The sequence below is a fragment of the Bos grunniens genome, chromosome 25 (genome assembly GCF_055505025.1).
Source record: "Bos grunniens cultivar Pamir isolate PY7600 chromosome 25, Bosgru_T2T1.0, whole genome shotgun sequence".
NCBI lineage: Eukaryota > Metazoa > Chordata > Mammalia > Artiodactyla > Bovidae > Bos > Bos grunniens.
Window position 1 is genome coordinate 14,789,492 of NC_141189.1, and position 17,178 is coordinate 14,806,669.

At 38.9% G+C, this 17,178-nt stretch overlaps 1 protein-coding gene across 6 annotated transcripts in view; it reads right to left on the reverse strand.

Annotated features, from left to right (window-relative positions):
- The window catches only part of CRCP (CGRP receptor component), a 39,413-nt gene that overhangs the window by 13,206 nt on the left and 9,029 nt on the right, over positions 1–17,178 (reverse strand). For 3 of the 6 annotated variants that reach the window (XM_086374744.1, XM_086374741.1, XM_086374742.1), the window contains exons 2-4: positions 11,389–11,425; positions 7,452–7,550; positions 6,059–6,153 (exon numbers count right to left, since the gene is read on the reverse strand). In XM_086374744.1, coding sequence (XP_086230870.1) covers positions 6,059–6,153; positions 7,452–7,550; positions 11,389–11,425 — 231 coding nt within the window. Of the gene's footprint in view, positions 1–6,058; positions 6,154–7,451; positions 7,551–11,388; positions 11,426–11,854; positions 11,927–17,178 lie in introns of those variants that run through there. The other 3 variants (XR_015154519.1, XM_086374745.1, XM_086374743.1) reach the window with 2 other exon arrangements.

Here is a 17,178-nt window from a genome sequence, read left to right on the forward strand (position 1 = left end):
ACATTACACAGGAACTACTTCCTGATTCCAGGCTCTAGCATATCATGTTCCCTCTGCTTAGAAAGCATGTGCTCACTTATATCTGGCTGACTATTACCTTATATGAAAACCCAGTGTCACCTCCCACAGGCAAAATGATACACTCAAATTCTGACACTTCAGTGTCTCTCTGCTATGTCCCCACTGCCCTAGCACTTACACTGTAGCTATTCATCTTTGTATCCCTACTAAGACAAACCTAGCATGAGATAAACATGAGTTGAAAAACAAAGAGCTAGAGTAGCAATGACTTGCAGGAGACGTTCCAGAGACAACTGTTCGCACAGTGGGGAAACAAGGGGCGAGACTCCAGGCTCTCTAAGCAGAGTAACCACATTCCAGATGTTAGTGAAACCTGCACCCATCTATCTACTCTGAGCTTTGCTGCCTCCAGATTACTCTTGGACTTTGACACCCAAAGTCAAATAAAACATGGTTCCTATCAAACCCTCAAGAACTTTAGCAGTGGAGGTTTTCAAGCAAATTAATGGAGCTCCAGTTTGTATTACTAAAACCGGGTCACTGAGGGGCTATTATCTTGAATCTCCTCTTCCTGAGAAAAGGATAAGAGAAAAACTCTAGCAGGGGATATTCAGAAAAAATAATTAAAGAGCATTTCAGCAGTTTCTGTCACACACATGATTCCTGTCTTAAAATGCACTGGCTAGCACAAGTGATCCAGGTCTTGATAGTACGTGGCAAGCAGCCCCCTGAGTCATCAGGCACTGAGGCCAGATGAATTCCAATGGGCTGCAAATAAAGTTTGCCTGCTTCCAGAGGAGCCAGACCCAGCTACAGTGAAAGGCCCTGCAGCCCCCTCTACTGGTTGTTTTCAGAACAACTCTGCCTGGAGCAAGGCAGATACCTGCAAGGGTATCCGTTAGAGCCCTGGCATGTTCATGTGTCTCGGGAAACAACCTTTAATGAAAAGTAGGCACATATGTGGGGAAAATCAGAGAGAGACTGTGCATGCCTAGGGAAAGAGGTACACTCAGAAAAGGTACACTGAGAAGACCTTGAGTTTATACCTCAAGCTGATTCTCAGCACAGAAACAGCCCACTATAATATAAAAATTGTAAACAATAAACAAAAGTCAGAAAGCCTAAGGAAAAGGAAGAAAATCTGATTTTGAGCTATGATTTTATTAGATCAAACATCCAGTTTCCAACAAAGAACTCACAAGGTAAACAAAGAAACAGTTAAGTATAGCCCATGCAAATACATAAACAAATTAACTGCCTCTGAAAAAAATTAATGGTCTCTGAAAAAAACCCGATAGAAAGTCTACTAGACAAAGGCTTTAAAACAACCATCTCAAAAATAAATAAAACATTAAAGATGCTCCAAGAATTAAAAGATGTGGAGAAAGTCAAGAAAACAATGCATGAACAAAATGGAAATACAATAAAGAGACAGAAAGAAACAAAAAGAAATTCTGGAGCTGCAAAGCACATTGACTAACATGAAAATGACTAGAGGGATTCAAAGGCAGATCTGAACAGGCCAAACAAAGAATCAGTAAACTTGAACAGAAAAAAGGATTAAAGAGAAGTGAATAAAGCCTAAGGGGTTGGTGGAACACCATGTGATGAACCAACATATACATTTTGAGAGTCCCAAAAGGGACTGCGTGACCATCAAGAGACGAATGGTTAAAGAAGATATGGCGTGTATACTGCTACTGCTAAGTCACTTCAGTCGTGTCCGACTCTGTGAGACCCCATAGACGGCAGCCCACCAGGCTCCCCTGTCCCTGGGATTCTCCAGGCAAGAACACTGGAGTGGGTTGCCATTTCCTTCTCCAATGCGTGAAAGTGAAAAGTGAAAGTGAAGTCGCTCAGTCGTGTCTGACCCTCAGCTACCCCATGGACTGCAGCCTACCAGGCTCCTCCATCCATGGGATTTTCCAGGCAGGAGTACTGGAGTGGGGTGCCATGGCGTGTATACACACACACAAACACACATATACAATATGGAATATTACTCAGCCATAAAAAAGAATGCATACCATTTGCAACAACACGGATGGACCTAGAGATTATCACACTGAGAGAGTCACTTCCTAGGCAGGTTGGTAGGGAGTCTAGGGGTCCCCAAGGAGAGAGGGGTCTGGAATTCTCAAGGAGGAAGAAAGGACAAACTTTTTTTTCTTTCTCCACATTCCTTAGGGTTATATAACAATAATGTATCCTGCCTAAGGACAGTCTTTGGATTCAACCTTCTGTTATCTTAAAATGTAAATTATGGGAGTAGACCTGGTCTTTACAAGGATGTATCCTGCCTGAGGACAGTGTTATCTTAAAATGTAAATTATGGGAGTAGGTCTGATGAGGCCTTTACAACCTCCAGACATTCTTCGGATTATATAACCTCATTGTTAACACTAGCAAGCAGGTATTCTTTCTGCCCCCTTCTGATGCCTATGTCAGAAGCTTTCTCTATCTCCTTTATACTTTAATAAAACTTTATTACACAAAAGCTCTGAGCGATCAAGCCTCGTCTCTGGCCCCGGATTGAATTCTTCTCCTCCGGGGGCCAAGAATCTTGGTGTCTTCGCGTGATTCAACAACAACCTTTCAACACTAAGTGAAGTAAGTCAAAGACAAATGTATTATATCACATGTGGAATCTTAAAAAAAAAAAAGGCCCCAAATAAACTTATTTACAAAACAGAAAAAGACTCAGACACAGAAGGCAAACTTATAATTACCAAAGGAAGGGAAGGGTAAATTAGGAATTTGGGATTAAGAGATACACATTCACTATATATAAGACAAATAAACAACAAGGACCTCTAACACAGCACAGGGATCTATATTCAATATCTTGCAATAACCTATAATGAAAAAGAATTTAAAAAAATATATATATATATGGATAACTCGATCAATATGCCATACACCTGAAAGTAACACAACACTGTACATCAAGCCTGCTGCTGCTGCTGAGTCGCTTCAGTCGTGTCCCACTCTGTGCGACCCCACAGACGCCAGAACACAAGGCTCCCCCGCCCCTGGGATTCTCCAGGCAAGAACACTGGAGTGGGTTGCCATTTCCTCCTCCAATGCATGAAAGTGAAACGTGAAAGTGAAGTTGCTCAGTCGTGTCCGACTTTTCACGACCCCATGGACTGCAGCCCACCAGGCTCCTCCGTCCATGGGATTTTCTAGGCAAGAGTACTGGAGTGGGGTGCTATTGCCTTCTCCGCTACATCAACCATACTTCAGTGTAAAACTTACTTTGTCTTTAAAAAACAACAACAATAAAAACAAAGCCTTAGGAATATGTAGAAAAATTATCAGAGTTCTAACAGTTGCGTCTTTGGAGTTCTGGAATGAAAGGAGGAAGAGACTTGGGGCAGAAAAAAATGTTTAAAGAAATAGTGGTCCAAAACTTCACAAACTGGGGTAAGAAATAAAAATTTACATAACCAAGAAGTTCAGCAGATAAACTTTAAAAAAAATCATAATTAAATCCTTCAAAGACCAAATATAAAGAAAAGTATTGAAAGCAGTCACAGGACTTTTTAAACTAACATCTTTCAAGAGCTGAAAGAAAAGATCACTCAACCCCTTGAAACTATCCTTTCAAAATGAAAGAATATATATAACACTCCCATTTGAACCAAAACTAAGAAAATTGTAGCCAGCAGGCCTGTTCTCAAAGAAGTGCTAGTAGAAGCTCTTTAGGCTGAAGTAAATGCTAAAAAGTAAACATGAACAGGAATGAATGATGAAAAGAAATAGTAAAATTCTAAGTAAACACGAAAGACTATTTTTGTCCTCTTAACATTCTTTAAAATATGTATTGGGTTGGCCAAAAAGTTCGCTCAGGGTCTCCCATAACATCTTACGAAAAACTGGAACTAACCTTCTGGCCTACCCAATAGTGCTGATGAGGATGTGAAGAAATAAGAACCCTGTGCATTGCCTGTGGGAATGTAAAATGGAGCAGCCACTAGGGAAAACAGTATGGTAGTTTCTCAAAAAATGAAAAATACAGTTATCCTAAGATCTAGCAATTTGGCTTCTGGGTATATACTCAAAAGAACTGAATGCTGAATCTCCAAGAGGTATTTATACACTTGTGTTCACAGCAGTACCATTATGCATAACAGCCAAAAGGCAGACATCACCCAAATACATACACTAATGGATAAATGAATAAACAAAATGTCACACATACATAAGATGGGACAGTATGCAGCCTCCAAAAGGACACCCTGACACACTCTACAGCATTAATGAGCCCTGAAGACGTTATAAATGAAATAACCAGAAGACGTTATAAATGAAATAACCAGAAAGAACAAATAACGTAGCCAAAGTCAGAGATACAAAGCAGACTGGTGGTTACCAGAGGGAGAAGGGAGGATGGGGACTCATTGTTTAATGGGTATATGGTTTTAGTTTGGCATGATGAAAACCTATCCTTTGGATGGATGGCAGAGATGATTGTACAACTGACTCTATCTAATGCCACTAAACTGCACACTTATAAATGGTTAGAAATAGGGCTTCCCTGGTGGTCCAGTGGTTAAGAATCCACCTGCCGATGCAGAGGACATAGGTTTGATCCATGGAGCAGAAAGATACCACATGTCTCAGGGCAACTAAGCATGGGTGCCACGATTACTGAGCCCATGAACCTAGAGCAACAAGAGAAGCCGCCGCAATGAGAAGCCCACACCCAACTAGAAAGCAGGCCCTGCTCACCGCAACTCAAAAAAGCCTGTGCACAGCAACAAAGACCCCGCATAGCCAAAAATAAACAAACAAATGTTTTTTAAAAATGGCTAAAATAAAAATACCACAATATTAAAAAATATTCAGATTTTGTAAAAAGACATATACTGTATGATTCTATTTATACGAGGTATTAAGTGTAGTCAAATTCATACAAACAGAACGGTGGTGTCAGGGGCTAGGTTAAGTAGGAAATGGGGAGTTGTTTAATTGGTATAGTTTGTTTTACAAGATTAAACAGTTCTGGATGTTGACTGCACAACAGTGTGAATACTATAAATGAACTTTAGACTTAAAAGTGGTTGAAATGGTACATTTTATGTTATGTTTATCACAAAAGTAAAACTATAAATAAACATACATAAACACATACAGGCACACATTTGAAAAGATTTGTCTTCATAGAGAAGAGAAGCAAGGGAGAAGGGCACTAGTTTACTGACAATGCACCAGCCGTGTGCCTGAAACAATACCAAATGTTGCCTCCAAAAGAAGATTTCTGATTATTCTGAATGAATGACAAATGCCTTTTTTGGATTTATCAGCTGTGTTATTAATTCTAAAAGACCAGGGTTAGTTTTTTCTCATGGAAACTCTTGCTCTAATTCTTAATGATGCTTTTAATTTCTACAAACTTAACTTGAGGTTAAAGCGTCTGCCTCGAATTCAGGAGACCCAGGTTCAATCCCTGGGTCGGGAAGATCCCCTGGAGAAGGAAATGGCAACCCACTCCAGTACTCTTGCCTGGAAAATCCCATGGATGGAGGAGCCTGGTAGGCTGCAGTCCATGGGGTCGCAAAGAGTTGGACACAACTGAGCGACTTCACTCACTCACTTACTCAAACTGAACTTATTCAGGAAAGTCATCAAGAAAGTAACTGGGCACAAGAAGAGCAAACAGAGTATTATCAAGCCATTTTTGCCCCACAAATGTCAAATGACTTAATTCACCAACTTGATCAAAAGCTCGTAATTTATAAATCCTATTTTTCAACCAATTTAGTCTGAATGTTGAGAAGAGGTTAAGGGACAGATTTGGGGGAGATTTTTTGAGATTAAAAAGCCCACTGTGTTCTATTTCTGGCCCTAGAAGGATCCCAGGGTGGAAGTCTCAGTTGTCTCATATACAATCCTAGGATCCTACTGTAAAAGAGCACTGCGTATTGATTAAAACCCAACTAAATATAAACACACTGTTGCAAAGGATGACTTTTGCAAGCTATCATTTTCATTATGTGTCAGTCTTTCCCCACTTAAGATTATTTTTACTTACTTGGTCAACTTGTGGCTTTTCATTGCTGTCAGAAATTCTCTCACAATCTCAGGACTCTGGTGCTTACATGGTGTTTTTGATATGTATTTTAATGTCTACGGAAAAAAAAGAAAAAGCAAGCGTTAGACAAATAGCTCTGAATGAACTATAGACATTAAAGAGATGAACTATATAAAGTAAAAGAACATGACTGATAAATGATTCTAGGATTCTAAACACATAATTAAATGAACAAAATCAGATAGGAAGGAATGATGACTAAGGGGTTAAATCCCTTATTTTCCTTAAAAGAGATTATGATGATTTAAGGCAAGTTTTTTAATGTCTTTGAAAAGATAAATTAGAAGACAATTAAATCCAAATCTTTATAAAACAAAACGAAAACTGAAAGCAAATAAATAACAAGAAAAAATAAAATGACAGATACAAAATCAAACATATAACAGCTTAAATGCTCTTTTTTAAGAACAAAGCATAAGAATGGGAGAGAATGCAACAAACTATCAATTAGATATTAAGATTATAAATTACTTTTAATACTTTCTTTATACATTTTGGTACTTTCTAAGTTTTCTACCATAAAAAAGTATCACTTCCGCTGTAATGAAGAATTTGTTTTTGCCAAAATAGATGATCTGGCCTTTGCCCTCTGCTTCCAGGCGGTAGTCTTCATACGCTTGGAACATTACACCTAATAGGAGTGTGTTTGTCTGGGAGCAAGACGTCCTACTGGATAGTCTTAACAGTAAGACTGAGAGTAGGGGCTTTGGGTCATGCCATATCAACCGACCTGGAGGCTGACATGAACTACACAGGCAATCAATCAATCAATCATGCCTAGGTAACGGAGTCCCAGTACAAACTGGACACCAAAACTTGGTGGAGCTTCCTTGGTTGAAAATGTTCTGAGTGTATTAACACACACTGACTTCGAGAGAAGCATGTTCTAACTCCACATTAGAGAACAAAGGAAGCTCTGCCTATGATATTTCTCCTGGCACCTGCCCCAACTGCTTCGTCCCTAGGCCAATTTTAATCTTTATCTTTTCCTTGTGATAACCTGTAACTGTGAATATAATAGCTTTTAGCAAGATCTATGAGTACTTTCAGTGAATTATTGAACCTGAGGGTTCTCTTGGGGCGCTCTGACTTGCAATTGGTATTAGAAGTGAGGGCAGGTTTTTTATTATTCCCTCCTGTAAACTTTGCAGTTGGCCAACACTTGCAATTGCCCAAACTCTTTCCACTTCTATAAACAGAATAAAAACGGAGTTACAGTAAAACTTCTCAAATCAGATAATGGATAGTCATGATTCGGTGGCCAGTCAGCAGCAAGATAAACCAACCCCCTTTAACAGTAGTTCGGATAGACCCTCTGGAAACCTAGACTTACTTCATATGTGATAGTATTCAAGTTCTGTTGCCCAGAACTGTGTTTATTCTTTCCACTTTCTTTACGCTGCTCTTTCAAATCAGTTAGTAACTGGAACACCTAGGAAGAGATATACAAAAAATTTTCATAGATAAGTTTGAGAAATGTATCTATTCCAAGGTCAATGATCTTGAAGGATAAATAGAACATCTCTTTCTTCTCATAAACCCTCCTCCAAACTCTTGCATTAGAGCAAATGAATCCAAAAAGCATCTGACTTTTTAAAGATGTTATTTTATCTAAGTCAAACAGTATAAATTCATTTGTTTACATAAGCTATTTCAAGTGTTTCCTATCAATATAAACCATGAAACTCTAAACAAAGTGGGTATAGTGGGAACGTACCTCAACACAGTAAAGGCCATACATGATAAGCCCAGAGCCAACACTGCACACAACAGTGCAAAGCAAAAAGCTTCTCCTCTTAAGATCAGGAATAAGACAAGGATGCCCACTCTTGCCTCTTTTATTCAACTTAGTACTGGAAGACCTAGACAGGGCAATCAGTCAAGACAAGAAATAAAAGGCATCCAAAGGGATGTAAAGAAGAATTAAAACTGTCACTATTTGCACATTACATGGTATTATTTACAGAAACTCCTAAAGACTCCACCAAAAAACTGTTAGAACTAAGAAATGAACTCAGTAAAGTTGCAAGATACAAGACCAACATACAGAAATCTGCTGTGTTTCTATACACTAATTAAAAAAAAGAAAAACAATTCCAATCATTATAATTGTAACAAAAAAGACAAAACACCTTGGAAAAAATTTAACCAATGAGGCAAAAGACCTGTACAGTGGAAACTATAAGACACTGATAAAAGAAAAAGTCAAGACACAAATAAATGCTCGTGGATTGGAAGAATATTGTTAAAGTGTTTGTACTACCCAAAGCAAACCAGATTCAGTATAATTCCTATCAAAATTCCAATTGCACATTTCACAGAAAAAGAACAACCCTAAAATTTGTATGGACCACTAAAGACCCAGAACAGAGCCATCTTGAAAAAGAACAACAAAGCTACAGGCATCACACTCCCCAATTTCAAACTATATTACAAAGCTATAGTAATCAAAACAGCACAGTACCTAAAAGAGATGCAGAGATTAATGGGACAGAATAGAGTCCAGCTATAAACCCACACATACACGGCTAACAACTGATGAAAAAAGAGCCAAGAATATACAATGGGGAAAGGATAGTCTCAATAAACGGTGTTGGGAAAACTGGACAGCCATATGGAAAAGAATGGAACTAGATCACTACATAAACCATACACAAAAATTAACTCAAAATGGATTAAAGACTTGATGGAAGATCTGAAACCATAAAACTCCCAGAAGAAAACACAGGCAGCAAGCGCCTTGACACTGGTCTTGGCAATGAATTTTCGGATTCAACACCAAAAGCTAAGGCAACAAAGGCAACAATCAACAAGTGGGACGACATCAAACTAAAAAGCTGCTGCGCAGCAGAGGAGATCATCAACAGAGTGCAGCCTACTGAACGGGAGGAAATGTCTGCAAATTATTAGCTGATAAGGGGTTAATATCCAAAATATGTAAATTCCTACAACTCAAAAGCAAAAAACCAAATAATCCAATTTTTAAATGGGCATTTTCTCAAAGAATACATACAGATGGCCAACAGGTCCACAAAAAGATGTTCAACATCACTAATCATGAGGGAAATGCAAATCAAAACCACAATGAGATTATCACCTCACACCTGTTACAACGGCTATTATCAAAAAGTCAAGAAATAAGTACTGGTGAGGATATAAAGAAAAGGAAGCCATTGCATACGATGGCTGGGAATGTTAACTGGTGCATCTGCTACGGAAAACAGGGAAGGATTATCAAACAATTAAAAACAGAACTACCGTATGAGTCAGTAATTCCACTTCTGGATAATTATCCAAAGAAAACAAAAACACTAATTTGAAAGGATATATGAAGCATTATTTATAATACCCAAGGTAAGGAAATAACCTAAAGTGCCCATTTACAGATGAATGGATAAAGAAAATGTGGCATATGCGTGTGTGTGCACATGTGTATGTATATATATATACATATATATATATATTTATACACACACATATACACACATACATGCACACAGAGGAATATTATTCAGTCATAAAAAATGGAATTTTGCCAACTGCAACATGAATGGAATTTGAGGGCATTATGCTCAGTAAAATAAAGCAGAGAAAGATAAATACTCTATGATCTTACTTACATGTGGAATCTTAAAAACAACACAAAACCAAAATCCAAGCTCATAGACATAAAGAATAGATGCATGCGAGAGACAGCAGGGAGGGTGACAGAACAGATCAAAGTGTTCAGATGTCACAAACTTCCAATTATAAAAGAAAACCATGGGGATATAACGTACAGCATGGCAACTCTGGTTAATACTGTACTGCATATCTGAAAGTTGCTAAGACAGTAAATCTTAAAAAGTTCTCATCACAAGAAAAAAAAATTATGTGACTATGATGTTAATTAATTACTTATTGTGGAAATCATCTTGCAGTATACGCAAATATCAAATCATTATGTCATATGCCTGAAACTAATATAACATATTTGATTATACCTGAATTAAAAAAATTTTTCCGACAACAAATTAAAAAAAAAAAAAGATGTTGCTTCTTCTCCAATATGAAAATCTATTTTATTTCTGGAAAAGAAAAATTATGAGGCAAGTGATAAAAGTGGTTTACCAAAAAAAGGGGGGGGAGGGACAGAAATGCTATAGAACTTTAGAAGTAAACTTTTCCCACAAGGAAGAAACATGTGTATTAGTGCTAAGAAGGGTCAGGAGGAAATCTCTCTCCTATTTTGGAGATTATACCAGAAAATTGTGAGAAGCACAGTATCACGACATAGTAACGACTAGATACAATGCAACCGTCCCCTGCCTGTCGGTCCTTTCAGATATAGTGGCTTGAGACCCCATTAATGCAACGTTCACAAATGGATAAAACGCTAAACACCTTGTCCAGAGGCCTAACAGACAAGGAGATTTCTAAAAGCCAATGGCTTGACCATCTCCTTCCTGTTATGACTAGAACCCATTTAAGATGAACCTTTAGGAAGGAAAGAATACGGCCCACTGTGTTAATTCTACTACCTTCTACATATATCACACAATGAAGACTTAAATCTCCTCTAAGTCTTCCTTAGTTTAGACCCTGACCTAAGAAAAATTGACGAATATATGAATTGTTCTTGCTATACCCAGAATTAACCTATCAGATGGTTTTGCTATTACCAAACAACACCCAGGTATAATAGCAAGTAAGCAGAAATAATGGTCTATCTCCGCTCTCACCAACCTTTTTCCTTCCTTCTTTTCTTTCCCCAGCAACCCAACCCTCAAGCCCCCAAATTCCAAATCTGTTGCTGCTGCTAAGTTGCTTCAGTCTGGTGAGTCAACTAAACTCTCACTTCCAAAATGAAGGTGTTAATACCTATGAGACCATTATGAGGATCAAAATAATAACTTACAAAAGCATTTTACAGCTAAAGAGTGTTAATTTGGAAAAGGCACACATTTTTTAATAGAAAATTTTTACAAACAGAAACAGTTCCAAAATAGATACTTCCATCCTATGAAGGCATCCCAAATGAAGATCTAAAATCTCTAGCATTTGGAGATGGTTGCCTACATGAGCTAGAGCCTTCTCAGCTTTCCTGAATTACTGTGTGTGATTTACCAAGCTAAGAGCATTCCAAAGTCCACCAGATGGTGCCATCTCTCTTATTTTAAATGGGAAATCCAAATGAATTCAGTCATTTCTAACCAAAACTAATTCAGCAGCCTTCAGAAGCAGAGGGCAAACAATCAGAGAGGAAAACACAACAGTGCAAAGCAATTTACCTCATAGTTACTGAGCAGTGCAGCATTGGCATCCTTCCTGCAAAACAAAGCGAACTGTCATTAGTCTGGGTTCCTATCCCTCTGTGGGAACAAAATATATAAAATAATCCCTCTGTTAAGATTCAGTAGTCCAGTTCAGAAACTTGGGGACTACAACCCCCAAATTGAGAAATGTCCTAAATCTCACTGGTTTAGCTGGCGATGCAAATTCAGAGCAAATTCTCCTCTTTAAAACTGAGGTATATCACAAACCCATTATCAGGTAGGTTACTAAGATACTCTACTTATCCATGGTCCAAGTAGGCAGAAGTTAAAGAGAAGTCAGACATTAAGAGGAAGTTAGTAGTAGGAAGAACCCGTGGGCCAAACCACAGGAGTAGGGGGATGGCAATAAACAGAGGGTGCTAGAATTAGCTGGAGAAACAGAGTGCCGCCTCATCCCACAGCTATGCCCCCTCTCCAGCACCTCTGCCTTCCACCAGCTGTCGACATTTTGGGCAGCTAAGTTTTCCTGCTGGATCACCAGAAATGAGACCCTTAACACTAACATCACTCCTGGAAATCCCAGCAATGTCAGGAATCCTGCCAGATTGGCACAAAACTCCCAAGGTGTTTATCTTCACTGTCAACTCAACAGGCAGAGTTCACGTGTAGAGCAGTGGTCAAAACCCTGACCCCTGTGCAACAGTCAAGGCAAAATGTCACTTTCACGTATGAATGAGCGCAGCAGTGTAACTTGCATTAAATGACCACTGATCCATTCTACAGTATCGCATCAAAAAGTACATACTGTTCTTAACGGTCTATAGTAAGAATGCAAATTCATTAGTAACAATTAAGAATTCAGTTTTGACCTACTGTATAGCACAGGGAACTATATTCAATATCTTATAATAATCTATAATGGAAAAGAATCTGAAAAAGAATATATATGTATGTATCGCTGAATCACTTTGCTGTATACCTGAAACACTGTAAATCAACTCTACTTCAATTTCCAAAAAACACAGTTTTGAAATCAGACAAATCTGGGTTCATGTTCCAGCTCTGCCACTTACCTGAGTTTTAATGAGTTAATTACCACCCCCTAAGCATCCCCATATAAAACAAAAAGTGAAGATAAACTAGTACTCAGAAGTGTAGCCTGGATTCTAAATCCAGCTCCATCCTCCATTAGATATGTGAATTTGGGCAAGTTATCGAACCCTTCTGTGCTTACATTTCCTCATCTATAACATGGCAATTATAGTACCAACCTCCTAAGATTTTTATAGGATTGAGCTGAAACATGTGAAGTACCTGGAACACAGTAAGGACTCAATAAACACCATCTATTACCACTTCTGCCTGTGCTACCACCACCACCTCTTCCTACTTCAAAAAGCTGTTCTGAGGATGAAAGGAAAATACAAATTTTAAAAGTGTAACAGCCGGTGGTTTACTAGGATCGCCCTAAAGGAAAGCTGTAAGACATCATTTCACTTTAATTCTCACTAAAAAGCCTGTGATGTACGAGCTATTATGATTCTTCCTCATAGATGATGAAACAGGTGCAAAGATTAAAAACTGTGCTCAAGGGCACACAGTAAAAAAGAAAAAACTGAAGTGGACAATAACTATGGGATTGTAAAAAATAAAACTGGATGGAGATCAGTAATACAGAATCAACTCACCAAGGAGTTTGTATTTGACATAATGTGCAACAAAAATTACTGTCTGTTCTTAAACTAGGAGAGGGGCTGTAAGGTGAAAACAAGGACACAAAGTTTCAAAAACATGGGCGGTTTCCCCAGTCAATAAATAAAGCAAAACAAGCAAGAAGTTGACACAGCATTCAGCCGAGACCTTAGGTCATCACACAGTGCTGTCAGCACCGTAATCAAAAAAGCACAAGGCTTACCAAAGGTTACCAGTCATTCAACAGAGAGCCAGGATTTCATCAAGTGAGGCTTTGCGCAAATGACAATGGCATTTAGGTCACAGAGAATATATTTAAAAGGAACCTGACACAGGAAGGATAATGCATAATTAGGGGCCATGACAAGGTTCATTTAAAACTGGAAATGACAAATCAAGCCACATGTCATCCTTGACTACTTAATCAGGAAGTCAGCCCAAGAGCCCTCTTATGATCTCTGCTTGAAATTGAATTACAATTCCCTGTGTGCCATAACATTCAGGGGTACCAAAATAGCCCTTCCTGGAACAGGGTGGTGAGGAATTACAAATGCTGTTCTTTCTCAAGGCCAGTGGATGCATCCCAGGTACCACCGTGACAAGTTCATCTCCAAGTCCCAGCCCCTCCTCAGTCATGCAGACTATTCTAGGCCCTGGGAAATCTGTCCTGGCTGTTCAAGTACTGCCCCACTGCCCAACCATGCTGTTAACTGAGAGAATCCTGGGAACGTCTCCTGCCTTTTCTAGAGTCAATATACAAAGGATAGGCACTCCCTTCCAAGTATATTGTCATGAACCTGTGTTTTGGGGCCAGGAGAACAATGGATCTTACTGCATCTTGCACTCTGGTGGGCACAGCTAATTTATCCACTGATATTTCATTAGGAAGATATTAATATATATATATTTTTTTAACCAGCTAAATACTAATGGAGTAAATGCAAAAAATTCTAGGCATTCCTTCATTCAATAAAATATAGGGCTTCCCTGGTGGTCCATGGTTAAAATTCTGCAATTTCACTGCAGGAGGCACAAGTCTGATCCCTGGTCAGGGAAGTTTCACATGCTGATTGGTGTGGAAACACAACAACAAAAAAATCAATGAATACAGTGTGTTTTTACTAAGTCCTAAATGAGTAGTGTGTATTGCGGAAATTTTTTTTTAATGCAGCTTTTATCCTGAAGAAGTTACTGTAACCACCACCAACTGGCAGGCTGCTGAGAACAGGATATGGTGAGATTTGAGAAACATCTTAATCGAGTTATCTAACTCAACAGCACCAATAATGATGATGTGATGCACTGAGAAGGAAACATGCCTTATAGCAATCCAGTCCAAAAATGGCTCATTTAAACCTAGTTAAGAGGATATAATCAGACAAATGCAACCTGAGGAACCTTCTTCAAATCCATTGGCCCAGATTCTTCAAATATCACTATCATTTGTCCTGATACCAATGTCACAAAAAGAGGCTAGGAAACTGTCTTAGAGTGAAGGAGGTTAAAGAACCCTGGCAACAAAGGCAATGTGTGATTCTTGACTGGATCCTAATACAGTGTTTCCTAAATCTAGCTAAAACATTATTAAGACAACTGATGAAATTTTAATATAGATTGCATTTTAATAATAGTGGTTATATAAGCACTAGGGATCCCTGGTGGCCCAGACGGTAAAGCGTCTGCCTACAATGCTGGAGACCCAGGTTCGATCCCTGGGTTGGGAAGATCCCCTGGAGGAGGAAAGGGCAACCCACTCCAGTATTCTTGCCTGGGAAATCCCATGGACGGAGGAGCCTGGTTGGCTACTGTCCATGGGGTCACAAAGAGTCGGACACAACTGAGCGACTTCACTATCACTATATAAGCACTAAATTCCCCAAGTATGATGATGGTATTACAGATACATAGGAAAATGCCTTTTTAAGACTGATAACATGACACAGCTATAATTCTCAAACAGTTCAGTAGAGAGTGTGAGAGTGAGAAGTGTGTGTGTGTGTGTGTAGAGAAAATGCATGCATGCCTACATGGTGACTCTAGGTAAAGGACATACAGGTACTTGTGATGCTCTTTTTGCAACTGCTACATGGGTTTAACATTTCTCAAGGTAAAAACTTGAGAAAAATGGAGATGTAAAACTAAACAATTCCAGGTTTTTTAAAAAAGACATCAGTATAACTTGTAATTAAGGACCCTCTCTTCCAATTTTTTTTTCCTTCATACTCTCTTGTAGGACTTAGAATAGTACTGATATTACTTATATTTAAAGTAAATATTCCAAGTGAATTTTAAAGACTGTGTGAATCTATACTTACAAGAGGGCAGTCATTTAAGCTCCTTAGCTGACTTGCTATTTGAAATTTAACCTGTAAAATCTGCTTAACTTGCTGAATCAATTTAATGGACACAAACAACTACTGGAAAACCAAATTCTGAATAAATAGGACAAAACGATCTACTGACAGACTTTCCTTCGAGGCACACACGCACAAAGAAGTCCAAGCAAACAGTGCCTAGTTACTATCACGCAGTCAACTCTTACGAACACAATGACGAACGGAATTGCTCAAATCTATGTTACTGATTGAAGTCCTGTTCGGAAAAGCTAAACTCTGCTCCAAGAAAACTGAGCAACCTTCAAAGTCAATGAACAAGTTAAAGTGTAGCATGCACTTGGGAGCCAGCAAACAAAGTATCCTCTTTCCAGCCCTGTTCCTGACCTGCTGTAGGACCTCTTAGCTAATGTCTCTAAACATCAGTATTTCCAGTTGAAAGATGAAGGAAATTCTGACACTCTTTCAAAAAGACGATACAGAACAAAGTCCATTTTTCCTAACTCTGTATCTTAACTTCAAGAATAACAGGATGAACACAAAGTCTTCCAGGCATATAAATAACCCAGAGGCATTAGACAAAGTCAGTCAAACAACAAATACCTCATGCATACAAATACTTAATCTTGCTATGAATATTTGGTATCCTTTCATCTGACGTGATGGTGAAAACGTTTTCATTTTTCAACTCTCCCTTTCAACCAAATAAAGCATAAATATTCCTTAACCTTGAAAAACTCCTAGTGTATATTATACGTATCATTCACATACACTAGGTAGTTAGGAAAAAAAAGTAACAACTCACGGGACTCTTCCATCCCTGCCTCCTCACTGCAGGTCCTAGGGCTGCCTGGCAGAGGTACAACACATTTGCCCTCTCAGAAACCCACGGGTCTCCTGAAGATCCTGAGGACCACACTGTCCGAGATCACACCTCATGCTGGAGACCAGCCAAGATATGAAGTTAGGCGTCCAGACCATCCCATTCCAGGGGCCCTGCCATCCCCAAACCACACGCCTACCTCAGAAAACCTCATTTTCCCAAAACCGCTAGCCACAGAATTCTTGATTGATCAATGACTTCTTGGAAGAAGTGGGCAGGTTACTACCGGAGAAAAACTTCTTGACTGAAATCATTTCACTTTGGAAAATCAGAAAATTGATATGCTAAGCAATCAAGAAACTAGCTCATTAATTTATATTAATTTAACTTCTTAAACTACTGAAGTACTATTTATATTACTTCACTCAACAAGTACAGTTAGCCCTCTGTATCTGTGGATGTGAAACCCACAGATACAAAACTAGTAAATACAGAAGGCTGACTATATTTGTCAAGGCCTACTGTATGCCAGGTGCAGTGCTAAGCGCTAGGTGAACACACACTGGTCCTGCCTTCACGGTACCTACACTCTCACGAGGAAGACAAAGCACCAGACAAACATACATCTATTATTGTAATTTGTTATTATTTAAGGGGAAAATAAACCAAGGTTCTATGAGAGACAAAAAGCAGGACTGACTTCAGATTTACCAGAGAGGAAAAACACTGAAAAAGGATACTCAACCTGAGATGTCAAAGAGGTAAGAAAAGGGCAGAACAGGAGGAAAAGTATACCAGGAAGAAGGAACAGCAGTGCAAAGCCCTGGAAGTAGCAAAGGGCTTGGAGGGTTACCCTAATTACTTGCCTACCAGTGGAAAGTGTGTGTGTGCAGGGGAGGGTATATGACAAGAGACCACGCTGGTGAGCGCGTGAGGTTAAACAGGGTCTTGTGGTCC